Source organism: Citrus clementina, unplaced genomic scaffold, assembly GCF_000493195.1.
Source record: "Citrus clementina cultivar Clemenules unplaced genomic scaffold, Citrus_clementina_v1.0 scaffold_5, whole genome shotgun sequence".
Classification (NCBI taxonomy): domain Eukaryota; kingdom Viridiplantae; phylum Streptophyta; class Magnoliopsida; order Sapindales; family Rutaceae; genus Citrus; species Citrus x clementina.
In genome coordinates this window covers 5,736,287-5,753,320 of record NW_006262201.1, presented here as the reverse complement: position 1 = coordinate 5,753,320, position 17,034 = coordinate 5,736,287, and the positions used below count along the sequence as shown (strand labels likewise).

General features: G+C 31.5%; 1 protein-coding gene across 1 annotated transcript; it reads right to left on the bottom strand.

Annotated features, from left to right (window-relative positions):
* Positions 1-10,109: 10,109 nt before the first annotated feature.
* Positions 10,110-16,118, bottom strand: LOC18042349 (wall-associated receptor kinase-like 2). The gene is made up of 3 exons (XM_024183399.1): positions 15,832-16,118; positions 11,986-12,065; positions 10,110-11,248 (listed from the first exon to the last, which is right to left on the bottom strand). Exons 1-3 carry the CDS (start codon positions 16,116-16,118, stop codon positions 10,110-10,112), a joined length of 1,506 nt encoding a protein of 501 aa, XP_024039167.1.
* Between the last annotated feature and the right edge of the window lie 916 nt (positions 16,119-17,034).

The window sequence follows — 17,034 nt, the reverse complement described above, 5'->3', positions numbered from 1 at the left end:
TAATAGTAAAATGCAGATTTTTTTGTTCTAAAGTACAAAGTCGCCTTTTATTTATGAATTGGATCATTTTAGGTAAGAAAATATTTGGTGTAGAGAAAGATGGGACAAATTTCTCTCCTCTTTCTCTACACCAAACACTATTCATAAATGAAATGAATAGCATGATGTCTATTGCATTTTAAAAGTCATCATTGTCGGCCAATAATGACTTAGGGTTTGTTTTGGCATCATGTGAGTTTGAGTTCTGAAGTGTCACCTATGAGGGTCCAGCTATGGTACTATAGTGGTACTATACCACAGTTGGATCCAGTTCTGTTGATCACTGTGGGCTGGATCCAATGGTTGGACCCAGCTGTGGTATAGTACTACTGTTGTACCATAGCTTTGCCCCACCGAACATGTGTGTCTCTATTTTATTTTTTTACGGTTAGTGCCGTCTTAGTGTCACTACCAAAAATTAGAATGATTTTTGTTTTAAACTTAAGTTGAGAGAAAAGAAAATCAAATCGCAGCCATTAAGATTGCAAAATGATTAGCGAAAGTTTAGCTAAGCACGGGTTGCAAATGCTTTTCTCTTTGGATTCGGTTTTTTTTTTTTTTTTTCAGAACTTATCTTTCTTTCTTTAAAGTCACCATCTCTTTAGATTTAATTTGAAAAAAAAAATGGGGATAGATGGTCGGTCTTTCTTTCTCTTTCACTGTGCCTTGGACCACCACATTTTCTTTCTTTTTTCATGTCTATATATCCTTCACACGTGATCTCAACGTATGGGCCAGTTACTTTACCTAAATAAGTAATCTTTATTGTAGAGAAAGATGAGAGAAATTTATTCTCTCTCTATCCACCCACTCTCTCTCTCTTATTTTCTTCTTTATTTTTCTCATCTTTCTCTCATCTTTCTTTATACTAAATATTTTTCTTCATTTATTTTTTCTTTATCTTTCTCTTTGTAATTGTTTCAATAGCTTGTATATTTATATCATTGTAGAATAGATGGTAATATATGAAAAAAATTATTTTCTTGCCTCTGGCCTTTTAATTCTAACAATTAACATTACAACTTCGAAAGAAAGGGAGGCCCCGCTGCTCTCAATCCAGTACTCCAACACTTCACATCTCACACTCCACTGCTCCAGGGACCGCTACACGAGCTCACACTGTCACGCGCCACCGCATCAAGCAAACGATGAACCTGGATAATACCCATTAAAATTCACAAATTATTAACTCACAAATAAGAATAAAAGCTGCATAATACCCATTAAAATTCACAACAGACAATATTTTTCATGAAAATGAAGGGAAAAAAATCAACTTTCATGCACTGACGTTAAGAGAAAACAAGATCTTGTTGTATGTCGGAGATCGGATATCGGTGACCGGTGATCGAATGTGGGAAGAGCGGAGAACCGAGAGATTGGAGCGGAGTGAGGATAGAAAGGGGAGGATTACGAGAGTATATTTTATTGATGTGGGGTAACAACTTGGGACCCATGATTTTATTGAAATCACAAATAATGTTATATGTTTTATATTTCTGTCAATAGATCCCTGTCAGAGCAATCATTTAATAGAAAAAATGAAAAGCTAATTTAAAAAATAACGAATATGGCAACATTATTCTTAAAAAATAGGTCATAAATAAGTTGAGAAGACATATATATGGCATGAATAAATTTATAACATAATATAGATATGACACGAATAATTAATTTAGTATTTAGTATATTGTATCTTAGTTTTTTTTTTCAATAATATATTACCATATATAAATTGAAATTTATGTCAATAAACGTATAATCGTGATGAGATGGTCCAACATAAATTCAATACGATTATTTATATGAAATTTTCTTTTTCGTATAATCATGTCATGATATATTGTGACATCTTTATTGCTAGTGCTACAATACTACACTGCTAAATTAACTACTTTTTCTTTTTTTTTAATGACAGAAGATATCCTAAAACTTTATGGCTCATCAAATACCAATGTTTTTAGAATTTATAAATTATAGATTTATTTATTGATATTAAATGAATCCCTTAACATTTAAATATTTGAGTTTTTATTTTTACAACTGAGAGGCAATCAATTAAGCAATCTTTTTAAGCATAAATTTTGTATTATTGAGAACAATCATTTGAATATTAATATTTTTAAAATTGTCCAAAAACTTATTAAGCAATCCTTTTAACGATAAATTTTGTATTATTGAACACAATCATTTGAATATTAATATTTTAAAATTATCCAAAAATTTATTTATTTTTATATTCCTTTTCGAGTAAGAGATTTCTCATTTTAGTAAAATGATACCAAACTAGAAAATATAGAAAAATAAAAGTTTAAATATACTAGAGGATAAACATACTACATTATTAAAAGGAGGGATGAACATGAAAAATAATTCATTTAGTTTGAAACAAAAACTTAAATTAATTAATGAATTCTTCTGAAGAAAAAAATCATTGAGGACCCGTTTGATATAGTCTATATTTTATTAAAAGGAGGGATGAAGATGAAAAATAATTCATTTAGTTTGAAACAAAAACTTAAATTAATTAATGAATTCTTCTGAAGAAAAAAATCATTGAGGACCCGTTTGATATAGTCTATATTTTATTAAAAGGAGGGATGAAGATGAAAAATAATTCATTGTCTGAAACAAAAATTTAAATTAATTAATGAATTCTTCTGAAGAAAAAAATCATTGAGGACCCGTTTGATATAGTTGAAATCATCTCTGGTTTTTTTTTAATGTTTACAGAAGTTAACGATTCAAACGGGTTAATTCTGATTTGAATGCATTGCTATTGGTATGAATGGGTGTCAAAATTTTCTTATATTTATACTCATATAAAACGGATTCAGTTACTGGGCCATAAGCTCGGAACAAAACAGGGATGGCCAAAAAATCTGGTTTCTTACCGCATCCACAAAGATTCGGAGTCTAAAATTTAAGATCCATATGGATTTAGATTGGGATCTCGATGCAAGTGCATCCGAAAAATTGGATATCTGTATTCCCACTTTTTTAGCTAAATTATTTATTTAATGTGTATAAGCATAATTAACACTATAATATTCCTTGACTTTGAAAAATATGTTATGAAACTAAAAGAATGATAATAATAATAAGAAAATATTGTAATGAATCGGTAGATCTTAGTTTTTTTTTTTTATATTTGATTTATGTTGTGAAATTCATATTTGTGGATTTATGGTGTTATTATATGTTATTTATATTGAATTAATGTTGAATTGTTAATTGTTAAATTATAATTGAATTTTATTTGGTATAATTAGGTCAATTGTTGAATTTAAAATTATATTTGAATTTATTATTATGCGGATCCAGATATCTGAAAAATCCACCCACAATTCATGTGGATATTACCTGCATCTGATTCTGTATATTCTTTTACGAATCTAGTTCATTTTTAACAAGGATAATTAATAATGGGTTGATGGAAGACATTTTCTGAAAAAAAAAACAAAATAGACATGCATAAATACTTTGAAACAATATTCACAATAAATGAAAAAAATGCAAAAAATCATAAATACATTTTAATTTATTGTAACGATAATCTAGTACCGCTTTGACAAGCTATCCGTTAGGGAAGTCATGTCTACACTTACTAAACCCAATTATACATTGGATTATTTACTTTCATGTAGAGACATGATAAATAATTATCGTTATCCCTTTGGGCCTAAATTTGTTAACAGAGCTTCGTTGGGAAGGTTAATAACAAATTTTAGTTGAGTGTATAACCATTGTTTCAATCTACGTATTTTTCATATCAATAGTCATCGTTGGGGTGAACAATTGATTGAAAAATATTTCAATTTTATCTTTGAAGAAGTTCATCAAATAAAATATCTAATAGATATACCCTCCGTAGGGAGCATCACTGTATCATGAAGTCGAGGTATATATATAATTTTATTATTGAACTAACAATGAAGCTTGTGGGAAAAATTATCTTGAATTTTCCCTCTCCCACTCAATATTTTAAAATTGGTTTTTCCTTTTTTAAAACATACATATTGTTAATTGCATGCTTCCTATAATATTATCTAGATGATATCCAATATTATTTAAGCATTTGCAAATTACAAACAATATAATAAGATTCATAATTAATGAATCACATGTAACATTATACATAGAGTGGCACTACCTATTTTATATGACATGTTATCATGGCATATTATTATCCAAAACATAACATGTAAAAAATAATTAAATAATCTTAATTCATGGCTTTCCTAAAAAAAAAAAAATACATTAACCCTAAGCCTAATCTTCATTGGGCTTCTTGTCAATGTCCATCTTCCATAAACTTATCTTTGTTAATGGACTAAGAGAAACTGAGCTTTTAAATTTATTATTGGTCCAATTTTAATTTTTTTTTTTGAAGGAAATAAATAAATAATTAAATTTTTTTTATTAAAATAAATTTTTTGGACCAAAAATAAATTTAATGTGTTCAATTTTATCTATGCATTTTAATCCATTAAGCCCAAATTTCAATTGGGCCTAAAACTATGATTCTTTAAGCCCAAAACTATTTTTAGACTTAAATGCAAAAAATTAAAACTTGACTGCCCAAAAGAAATAACTATGGAACTATAGGGACCTCAATAATAAAAACTATGAAACCCTAAAATTCATACTTATCTTTTCCTTCTTCCCCAGCCGCCATCTCCAAAAACCTCTGCCATTGTTCATACGCCAACCGACCTCCGACGCATCTCCGACACCAAGCCACCAACCGCCGCGTCGTCGGAAACGCACCAAACTCGCACGCGCAACTTGCTGCTCGTGCAGCGTGTGCAGGGCGCACTGCTGGCCACGCTGGCTGCGGGCGCTGCTTGCTGCGCGAGCAGCGTGTGACCGCTTCCTGCGCGCGTTGGCTACTGCGCGCTGCTGCTGCATGTGTGCTTGCGTTGCTGGTTGGTGGCCGCCACTGAAAAATCCAGCCTTCGTTTCTTTCATGTCCCTTTAATATGTCGTGGCGTGATTAATCTCTAGCGATTTACAAATTTCCCAAGCCAATTTTGGCTTACAAAATTCCTATAACAGTAAAATAAATCAAAAGGGAAACATGGTGATAATAAACCACCCCTCATGTTACAGATCCAAATGAAAAGTACAGTAGAGAATCTAACCATGAATTAAGACAAATCAAAACATGTTTTATTCATATATTAAACAAATAATATATATCTGAATAAATTATGCCACTCTAATACATAAATTTCAAGATTGATTTCATACAATATTCTTATATATTAATATAAGATGGCTCTGATACCAATTATTGGAGAAAAATCAGTTTTTTAATTTTTATAAAAACTTTTAGGGTCGATCTCATACAATATATAAGAATTTGTAATCTAGAAATTGTACATTGACAATCTGATTTGGCTTTTCCGCTGAAGTGAAACTAGACTCCCAGACCACGCCTGTTAGATCACGATCTGTCACCACCACGCTTGTTAGATCACGAACTGTCACCAATGATCTAACAAGTTATGACTCAGATTTGATCTGCACTTGACGCGTGGGCACCTTTATCACCACTAAAGCAAGTAGCACGAGAAAATTTTTTTCTCAAGATTAGAGAGAAAAATCTTTTTCTCTGATCTGTATAAGGTGGCTGCTCTCTTTTTTTGTAGAGAAAATAAGTCTTTTTATCCCTTTAGTGAAAACCCTAGGCTCCATATTTAATATTATTTAATTCTATTAAATCAAGTTTGATTTAAATTAAAAATAATAAACCAAAAGTAACGTTACTTCTTTCTTATCATAGGGGCCCACCTTGTAAAATAACACAAGGCCCCTTAGACACAAATACATTATATGAAACCTCCCACTGAATAATATATTTAGGCTTTTAACCCAAATAGCTAGTTATCTTGCTTATTAATCTAGTAGTGGCGCAGTCAATTAAATGAGCTAACCCGGGGATCATTTGGGAACATACAATAGTGGCTACAATAATTAGGCCTGTAATTAAACTAGCCCAATTATTTAATTCCAAATCTACTCCACTAAAAGATTGTAACTGACCTCCATAATTGTATGCTCGAATAATAATTCGTCCAAAGCCACATCGATTTCTTTACTGCATAATCATTTGTACCACATCGTTAATTAAATCGATATCTCAACTGTCTAATCGATTTAATTACATTTTATTCCTTGATACTTACTGGTTTTCTCTAATGATCATTTTCAACATACTAAATATGTTGACACACTCTGGCCAGAGAATTCTATGATCAAGTGCCGAAAACCCATCAAGAGATGTGTTGTACAATTCTATATTGTTAATCTATAACTCATAATTGCTCCCACCAAGATACCGAGTAATCTTGATCACAATTGTGTGTCATGCCTATTGGTAACTCAAATGGAATAACAATTACAATCATGAAATCATAACTAACTCAAGATTAAGATTATAGTAAAATCAATGCCTATGAGATTTAATAAGTCTGACAGTCATTTCAATGTTAATTACATCTCATATGTGATCCAGCTCCCACCAAGATACCGAGTAATCTTGATCACAATTGTGTGTCATGCCTATTGGTAACTCAAATGGAATAACAATTACAATCATGAAATCATAACTAACTCAAGATTAAGATTATAGTAAAATCAATGCCTGTGAGATTTAATAAGTCTGACAGTCATTTCAATGTTAATTAAATCTCATATGTGATCCAGCTCCCACCAAGATACCGAGTAATCTTGATCACAATTGTGTGTCATGTCTATTGGTAACTCAAATGGAATAACAATTACAATCATGAAATCATATCTAACTCAAGATTAAGATTATAGTAAAATCAATGACTATGAGATTTAATAAGTCTGACAGTCATTTCAATGTTAATTAAATCTCATATGTGATCCAGCTCAATGTAGTCAAACTACATCAGTAAATTCATACATGATTAGAGCGCCCAACTCTATTTATCAACTGCGAACTTAATTTATTTAATCATAAGATAACTTGTATTTATGTCTTCTGTGAATCCATATGATGATCACATAAATACATATAATATGATTAAACGGACCTTATTCAAAATATTTATGCAATTGAAAATATCTCCAATATTTTATTAATCAGAAAATAAATTAATATGCTTTAAAAGAGCATATAATCCCAACAATTACAACTCATATACATGAGACTACAACTCATATACATAATCAGATAATTATTAGGACTAGTTTACATTAAATCTTATATAATACTGCCTAAATTTTACCCTCTCCAATATTCGAGGGATGTCCATTCCACTCACATTTCGAAAGGGAGAAGACTGTCTTCATCAAATTTGAGGAAAGAAATTAAACCCCCACAATGCTTTTGTGAGGGTTCAAACCACTACCCTCATACTTGTGAGAGAGTAGCTCTAGCCACTTGCCCAAAGACCAAGTGGTTAAAGAGGTTATTATATATACTTTCCAACTTTTCAGATTAAAGTTATAGTTGCTTAACATTATTTTTGTTTTCCCTCACGTATATGTAACATTACTCAAAATAAAATTATATATTTGTGGTATATATTTTTCTAAAACATACTATGTTCGGCTATGACTATGATATTGAAACCACAATTTTTTAAAACTCAGTTTGCCAAAAATATTTTATAAAGGATTAGCATCCTTTCTCAATAATTTACATATTGATTGGTAGTTAATAAATTTAAAATATAAAGAAGGTAAATCATATCCATACACTATTACTGCATGACATATGATATAAGATCGTTAAAAATTTTAGGAGTGCTTAAATCAAGAGAGGATTGCTAAATCATTTTATAAAATGTCCAAGTGCTCATGTTTTTAATGCAGGCACAAATCCTGCTCATTTTCCAAGGGCAGATCCATTCATCCCCTGGGTAGCCAGTCCCATAAGAATTTATTTTTCCCTTAAGTTCGTACTTATTTAAAAAAAAAAAATGATAATATTACCTTACAATTTTATAAGTTTACCTTGATAATTTTTTACCCCCCGAAGGACAAAAGCTAAAATAATGTCTATTGTAGTTGTTTCATTTGGTAAAATATTTCAAGTCTTCTAAACAAGTTAATTTCGACAATATTTGATTAATGGGCTCCTTGAATCGATTCTATAGTATTCTTTGACACTCATTCTTTAATTAAAATTTATATTATTTATCTGTCTATAAGCAAATTGTAATCAATTGATAGATTAATAAGTACAATTTATTTTTAACATCGCCTTATTCATTTTTTAATTTTTTTTCCACATCAGATATAGATAAATGCAAAGAAAAATCTACGGTATCGGCAATATGTGCCGAGTTAAGTATATGGCTTGTGTGTAAACGTTAGTCTCTGGTATTGGGTTGGATTGTATGTATGATTTTTAGCTTTAATTTATTGAAAAATAAATTAAATGCGGTACAAACTGTTTGATATTAATTCAAATTTTATTGTAAAACAATATTAAAAATATTCTCGTAAAAATAAATTTATATTTTCATGAAATTTCATTAAAAAATTTACATTTGTAAATTTATAATTATATTATTATTCAATCAATAAGCAATTGAATTATATAATATTCAAAATATTTTAGGCTAAAAATTTATCCAAGGATTAAGAAGAAAGTAAAATGATAAATTTCTCTTCCCAAAAAATAACTAGTTCTTTTCGGCTATGTTTGGGAGTGGGATAAATTGTGCGATTAGATTAGATTAGATTTTAGGACTAAAAAATTAATCCTATCTAATGTCATGTTTGGTTGCAAGGACTAGTAGATTAGCCCAAATTTCAGTCTAAAACTAGGGCTATATTTGGGAGCTGGATAAATTTTGGGATTAAATTAGAGTTGGCAAAAAATCCCGCACGGATTAGGCTTGGTTAAGGGTTTAGGAAAAAAGCACAGGTCAATTTATAAATAAAAAATAAATCAAATTAAAAAGAAAAACTCAAAATATTAGATTAATATATTTTTATATTAATATTTATGATTTATTATATTATGTTATTATTATTTTATATATTGGAATATTATTCTATTATGTATTAGATAATTATCTTTAATTTAAATATTTTTTCATTATTTAAAAATTTATTTCAAAATTAATGAAAAGGTTAGGCTTGGCCCAAGCTCGGCCTAGCCCGTCCAGGCTTGACCCAAGCCCAACCTGTCTAAGTTTGGATAACTTTTAAAGGATCTAGGTCTAGGTTTGTAAAAGCCTGGCCCAATCCTTAATTTGCCATGCCTATATTGAATTTGATTTTAGACTAAAAAAATTAATCTTATCCAATGTCATGTTTGGCTATGTCCAAAACTAATTGAGATTATTAATTCTTATTTTCATTTGAATTTAGGTGTGATAAGAGCGGGAGAAAAATTGTTGTTCTATTTATCACTCTTTTCTTTGTTCTATTCGTCACTCTCTTCTTTCTCAATTAAACTAATATTTAACATATAATAATTATAAAAACTTAACTTCGTAATTATTTTTTATGCTAGAATTTTATATTATATTAAATATTAAAATTTTAATCAATTAATTTACTTGAACCAGTATCAACATAAGATTAAATATCAAAATTTTATCCAATAATTTACTTAAACCAGTACTGAATATTAAACATAAAAAAATCAATTTTTTACTTGCAATAATATTGGATACTGAATATCAAATTAAAAAATTATTAGTATATTTTTTAAATGGTTATTTCCCTTCATTAAATTAAATTTAACAAGCTCTTATTTTAAAAAATGTCGACTATATTGAGTTTTATACACAAAATTTAAGTACTCTACTACAATTATGTAATACAATGAAAATACTTTAATAATAAAACTTATGAAACACATACTTACTCTTGAAGCTCAAAACATTAATCTTAAACAATATAATTTACCATGCCTTTTCGTCCAAGTGATTATTTCATATACACAATTAAACTGAGCTTATTTTATAAGCCAAAACAATCTCAACTGGGTACCCAGTGCTGTAAATCATTTTGCGGCCAAAATTAAAAAAAAAAGTGAAAAAAAGAAAAAGAATAAAAAGCCCCTATGCTTTGGTTCATTTGGGTTCTTTCAAACTCAACCTCTTGATAATTTTACTGAACACTGCTCTCTTTTTTTTACTAGATCCTCGAATTCCATTTAGCTCCATGGAAACTTCTTCCATTGTAGGTCTTTTCTTACCATTCAGGTCTAAGCATCTTTCTGCAAGGTTAGCAAATGCCACGATCTGATTTTTCTTTCCCAGCTTCATCACTTGATCATCAAGAATATGGTACAGACGATTTTTTCTCATAGAATGAACAAAATATGCAGCCAAACTTACATTTTCTTGTGAAGTATTTCCTGTCGAAAATATTGGCTTCTTTCCTGTTAAAAGTTCAACAAGCACTACTCCAAAACTATAGACATCACTTTTATCCGTCAATTGGCTTGATTGATGGTACTCTGGATCCAAGTACCCAAAGGTCCCTTGTATTTTTGTTGTCACATGAGTTTGATCCATAGCAATAAATTTTGAAGTCCCAAAGTCTGCAACTTTTGCTCTGTATCTTTCGTCTAAGAGTATATTCGTTGACTTGATGTCTCGATGATAAATCGGAGAGGACGCTCCTGAGTGCAAATAAGCAAGAGCTCCCGCCACTTCTATGGCAACCCGGAAACGCATTTCCCACGTTAGCGGATACTCTTCATTTTGATGACGATCATGAAGATGCTGGTAAAGGGTTCCATTGGGGATAAATTCATAAACTAGTAAAGGAAATTCGGTCTCCAAACAACATCCTAAGAGCTTAACCACGTTCCTGTGATTAATTTGCGAAAGAATGAAAATCTCGTTAATGAATTCTTCGAGCTTATATAATTCTTCATCATCTACAGCTAATTTGGATTTCTTTACTGCAATGATTCTTCCATCTTCAAGCCTTCCCTTGTAGACAGTACCTTGGCCTCCCTGACCAAGTATTCTGTTCACATTAAAATGGTTAGTTGCCTTATCTAACTCCTTTGAACTGAACAATTTGCATCTGTCAATAACGCTGCCATCATATGAATTTAACATTTGTTGTAAAAGTAAACCCCCGTTTTGTTTGAAGAACTTCTCTTTGAGTCTGATATCCATTCTTTTCTTTCTTATGATCCGAAACAAAATTCTGCCGATAACTTGAAAGAGAAATACAAGCGATGTGCTGATTGTAGCTACGAATACAGAAGGGATATATTAAACAGCGATTGCATATCATCATGTAGATTTGGTACGTGATCAAAAAGTTAAAACTTCGAATTCGAACTTTGTAAATGTAATACCATTGAATTCAAAGTCCGTATCTAGACTGAGGTGGCAAAGAATACTGCATTATCTCGTAAGGTCATGTGATAATTAGTTATTGAGCATATCACTTTTCATCTAAGTGGTGAATTTGTATTGATGTAACATGAATAGGGATTCAAACTTTGTTTCCCAACTTTGTAAGTATTTTTTCAACTGCTCTTTCATCAAACTTCGTATCCTAAATGATGTATTAGCAATCATTACTTGCCAAGTGTAGAGTGTTGGTTGACTTAAATTATCTATCATTAAGTGAATATTTATACACTAATAAATGAATGACATACCACTGTCACATCACTTGAGATATATATTATGTATCCCAACTATGTGAGTTTGGCATTACTTGACATACATATTGGCATCATGACCTATATCTAGATGTAAATTTTTAAATATGGAAGCGAATACTTAAAATACATATACATGACATTTGAATTAGCTGAATTAATTTCGTTTCTTGCCTCTCAAAACTTCTATTTTACTCTGCTACTTTTATTTATTTCTTCAGCATGAACCTTTTTTGCCTTACTATATGTAGTTCCTAAGGTAAGTACCAAGATTCATTCGGTTTAAAAACATTTAAAAAAGGCCAAAAGGTAAATACCTATCAATATGAGTCTGCCGTAACCGCTGCAGGCTAGTGAGTCTCCAGAACCCGTTGATGAGCTGTAGATGCCAGGATAGCTGAAATTTCCAATAAAATAGTCTTCATATAATGTATTGTATGAGAAAATCCAGCTGCGAAGAAAGAATCGAAATATAGATCAAAACGAAGGTAGTCACGAATTTTTAACTGTACTTATTTCTATATAAATTAAATAAAAATGATAAAGAGCTCACCACAATGGCGATAAAAATAACCGTAAATTGTGCAGTATATTACAGTATTAATTGCAAGATAGTGTTAATTTTTACTCAGCACTATAACGCTGTATGATTTTACTGTTATTTTATCGATCATTGTGTCAGATTTTTCGGTTTAAATACAATCATCATTCTAAATTATATGAGGACGTAAGTTATTTTTATTTTTCACCTCAACGTACACGAGAGACGTGAACCCAGCTTTATTATTCCTTTGCCACGCTGAAAGTATCTGCTATTTATCAGATTCAATCCCTCCCCATCTTGATGATTCTCTTTGGAAAACATGATTCTATGGAGAGATGCAGGCAGCTGGCACCAGCCATCGTTAATAATGAAATCAGTAGAATTATAGGCCATAAAGGCAAGGCTGTCGCTGGCGATTCTGCAGAAGTTTCTGGTTTGAGAGAAGACGAAATTTGGTTTTTGAAAGCCAACATCTCCGGGAGATGTTTGTAGGATGTCCAAGGCAACCACCATTTCATACCAAACTTCATCGTAATAGCAGTCTTCTCTGTTACTGAAAGGCAGCGAAATGGTGACATTTCTGTTAGTGGATGAAGAATTAGACGCTGCTAACAAAGCTCGTGGTTCTGCTAGAACGTAATTTGGTGGAGATGATAACAAGAGCATAATATGAAACAACAGCAATTCGAGAATCATTCTTTACTCTCTCCGTAGAGTCAGCAACTGCTTCGTTTCTCTTCTCTGTTTGTGTTTACTGTGTGAATTAATGTAGCTTTCAAGTCAGAACTCCAGAGCAATTTGTTTTGAATTTGTAAGGAAATATGAAGAATTAATATTTCTTTGAAACACTTCTTACGTTCTGCATATTCAAATACAGATTTTTTTTTTAATTTTAAAAATGGCCTATTATTTATGAATTAGATCATTTTCAGGCAAAGCTAGTTGCAATTTAAAAAAGAAAAAAAATTGTCCCACACGTTGGGATCACCTATAAAGGATATATAGACATGAAAGAGAAAAGAAAAAGAATGCGGTGGTCTATTGCTCTAAAACAAACATTATCTATTAATGGTTTGAACGCATGGCGGCATTAATTAAGGCATAGTGAAAGATAGAGCAAGGCCGGCCATCTATCCTAAATATTATCTTAAATTAAATATAAAGAAGGAAAGAGAAGTTTTGGAAGAAATCCAAACGGAAGAAAAAAAAGGATTTGGATGTCAAGCTTTGCTAAACTTTTGCTAATTTTTTTGGATCTCAAGACACATATCATAATCGATTTCAAGGATAAGAATTTGGCAGTTTTTTATTTTTTTTAGCACTGCATCAATGATTATAGAGTAAGATTTAAAAAATAAAAATTTAAAATAATTCTAACCATTAATTCAATACTCAATAAAACTCAACTCAGTACTAAATCATAATCTCAATTTTAATGACTAAAGTTTGATTTTCTTTTCTCTCTTCCTGAGAAGGAATATTTCTATAACAGAACACCCATATGAATTTCAATGTCATAGATTTGACAACTAACTACATATGCATTGATTCAACAATACTGAAGGATAAAATATTAAAATGGCAGTAAAATTTAAAAATTAATTGACTATTTAACTCTTTCTACCACTGCGGGCATGAAGACATTTTTTCAATGTAAGGAGGAAAAGTGGGCAATTACCCGTTTCATTTGTTTTTTCCGGAAAAATTGCACGTTTTCTGATGTTGCGATGGTCTTATCCATTATGTCAACTTTAATGACCTTATACATTAAAATATTGAAACGGATTAGGGAAGCAATTTTTTTCCATTTATGCCCTTACTTTTTTCTCACCGTCCTGCATATTGCATGCTTTCATGACATTATTGCTATGTTTAATTCCTATCCAAGATGTCTACTTTTGTTACGTTACACATTAAAATGTTGAAGCAGGTACAATTTTTTTTTTTCCATTTATGTCCTTACTTTTCTCACCGCGTGACAAACTGTAAGTTTCTACGACATTGCAATGTTCCTTCCCAAGATGTCAACTCTAAATACCTTATACAACAAGTCAAAAGGAATCATATCTCTTTCTTTTTTTCTTTTTTTCTTTTTACAGTTATTTTTATCACCAGTTAACGAATTAATTCACTGAAATTTTATATTTATGTCGAATTAGGGTCCTTACCTATTATTTTGTTCCCTTGAAAAAAGTTGACTGTCAATAAAGTGAAAAAAAATGGCTTGTTCATCAATATCAACATCAAAATTCAAAATTCACTTGTAAAGAAGTTCAAGCATTAAATTTATATGCTTGTTGCTATCCCGCATATAACTTTCGGTTTCCGAATTTCGTCGGAAGCTGCGTGTAACAATGCAAGGTGCCATTTGCAACTTGAGTTCAGTAATGCTATTCTTACTGTGTTTTTATTTTATTTTTTGAGTACATTTAATATATATTTTTTAACCCAATTTATTTGTCCTGCTTGTTGGCCAGTTTTGGACACAAGTTGTAAGAAGTAATCAACTTACGTACGTGATCTTTCTTCCTTATAAAATTCGAAGAGAGAGTTCATTTTTGGTTAGTTAAGCTTTAAACTCTCGATAAAGAAAAAGAAAAAGAAAGAGATTGCTGAGATTATAAAACTATTGTTCCAGATTATCTTGCTGCTATATACAATATTGCCAATCAATATTGCATTGGCACAAGAACCGCCATTAGCAAAGCCTAATTGTACATTCCTTTGCCGAAATGTTACCATTCCATGTCTATTTGGAATTGAATCCGATTGTTTCACTGACGGTTTCAAATAATTTGCCTATCTGATAAACCATACCTCGCAACCTTTAATCCTCCACTTGAAGTTCTTGAAATTTTGTTAAGTCATCCAATAATCAATTCTTATCTCTATAAAACCTATAATCCTTCTCTCTAAGTTTTGACTTTGGAAACATCCCTTTTGTTTATGCTGAAACAAGAAACAAATTCAGAGGCATAGGATGCAACAACCCTCTTGTTTATTCTCATACAAGAACAACCCATTTGCTTATGCCTCTATCTCCACTGTGGATTCCGTCGTCGTTGTTGGGAAATTGATGTGTGTAGCAGACACGCAACTAAAGTGAAATTGATAAATAATGAGACACAAAATCACACAGGAACACCAGAAATTACATGGTTCGGCTTTTAGCCTGCGTCTACGGGCGAAAACAGAGGGAAAATATTTTACTAATGAAAAGAAGTTACAAGTATTGTAATATTTTATCTTACTACCTAAAAGACCCAATACACTCAAACTCTCAAATCACTAAACTCTTTAAAACACTCTTTAAATGAAGAAGAGGAACTGAAAATTGGATACAGAAATGAGGAGGAGCATCCTTCTTTTATAGCCAAACTTGGCTACTATTCATGTAATATTTTATTATTTATTTATTATTTTTATTTTCTTTTCCTTCTTCGACGCGGCACTTTTTTTTTCTTCCTCTCATTTTTTTTCTTTTTCTTTTGCCTTTTCGGTGGGGCACTAACAGTGCACATCACTTTACTTTTTTGACATTCTCCTACTTGGAGATTAGATTAGGAACCAATCAATCTCCACACCATCCTTTCTACTTTGCCATAGTCATGTTGCTTACGTTTCTACTAGGCCACAATAGGATATCCTCCAAATAAACTTGTCAACATTTATTGGCTTGGTCAAAACATCTGTTAGGTTCTCCTTGGTATGGATAATCTGCAAATCCACACTTCCATCTTCCACTACTTCATGAACAAAGTGATACTGTATCCCTATGTGCTTTGTCTTGGAATGAAAGACTGGATTTCTTGGCTGCTTTTGCCCACCTATGTGCTTATACATTACAAGACATCCAAATGCATGTAGGTGAGAGTAATCAGTCGGCTTTTCAGTCCATATCCCCATCGGTGTCTTCAACTCAATTACTAAGAATGGCGACCGATTTACTATATAACAGGCAATTTTGGCTGCTTTTGCCCAGAATGAGTTAGGTCGACCAGCAGTCCTTAACATAGCTCTTATCCTTTCTGTAAGAGTCCTATTAATTTGTTCCACCACTTCATTTTGTTAAGGAGTGTATGCCATCGTAAATTGTCTCCGAATACCTTCTTGCTTACAGAAAGTAAGAAACTCGTCGTCTGTATACTCTCCACCATTATCTGTCCTCAAGCACTTGATCCTTTTTCTCGGATTCAAGTTCAATTCGTGCTTTGTACTGTTTTAACACTGAAAACACATCTAATTTTTTCTTGATTAGATACGCCCAATATCTCCTGGAATAATCATTAATAAAAGTCATCGAGTACTTTGCACCTCCCATGGACATGTCTGGTGATTCCTAAATATCAGAATGAACCAAGTCTGGAATGTATTTACTTTTGGCGTCAAATTTGCTGAATTTCAATCTCTGCTGCTTACTTGTAACACAATGCTCACAAAATGGTAAGTTCACCGAATCGTTGATTCTTCTCCATTTGACGCGACACACACATTAGCTTCCTGTAGTGTTTCTCCTTTAAGCATGAACATATTAGCACCGATCTTTTCTGCCTTCATCAATACAAGCGTGTCTCTAACAATCTTCATGATCCCATTTTCAACATGAGCTTTGCACTCATAACTATCTATTTGTCCCAAATATAATAGATTCTTCTTCAAGCCGTTGACATGTCGTACCTCCTCAATTGTGCGAAACATACCATCAAACATTTATTTTGAAAGTACCAATACCAGCGATTTCCAAGGCATGATCATCTCCCATATATACATATCCTCATGAGATAGGTTCATATGTGTGGAACTATTCTCTCCGAGAGGTCAT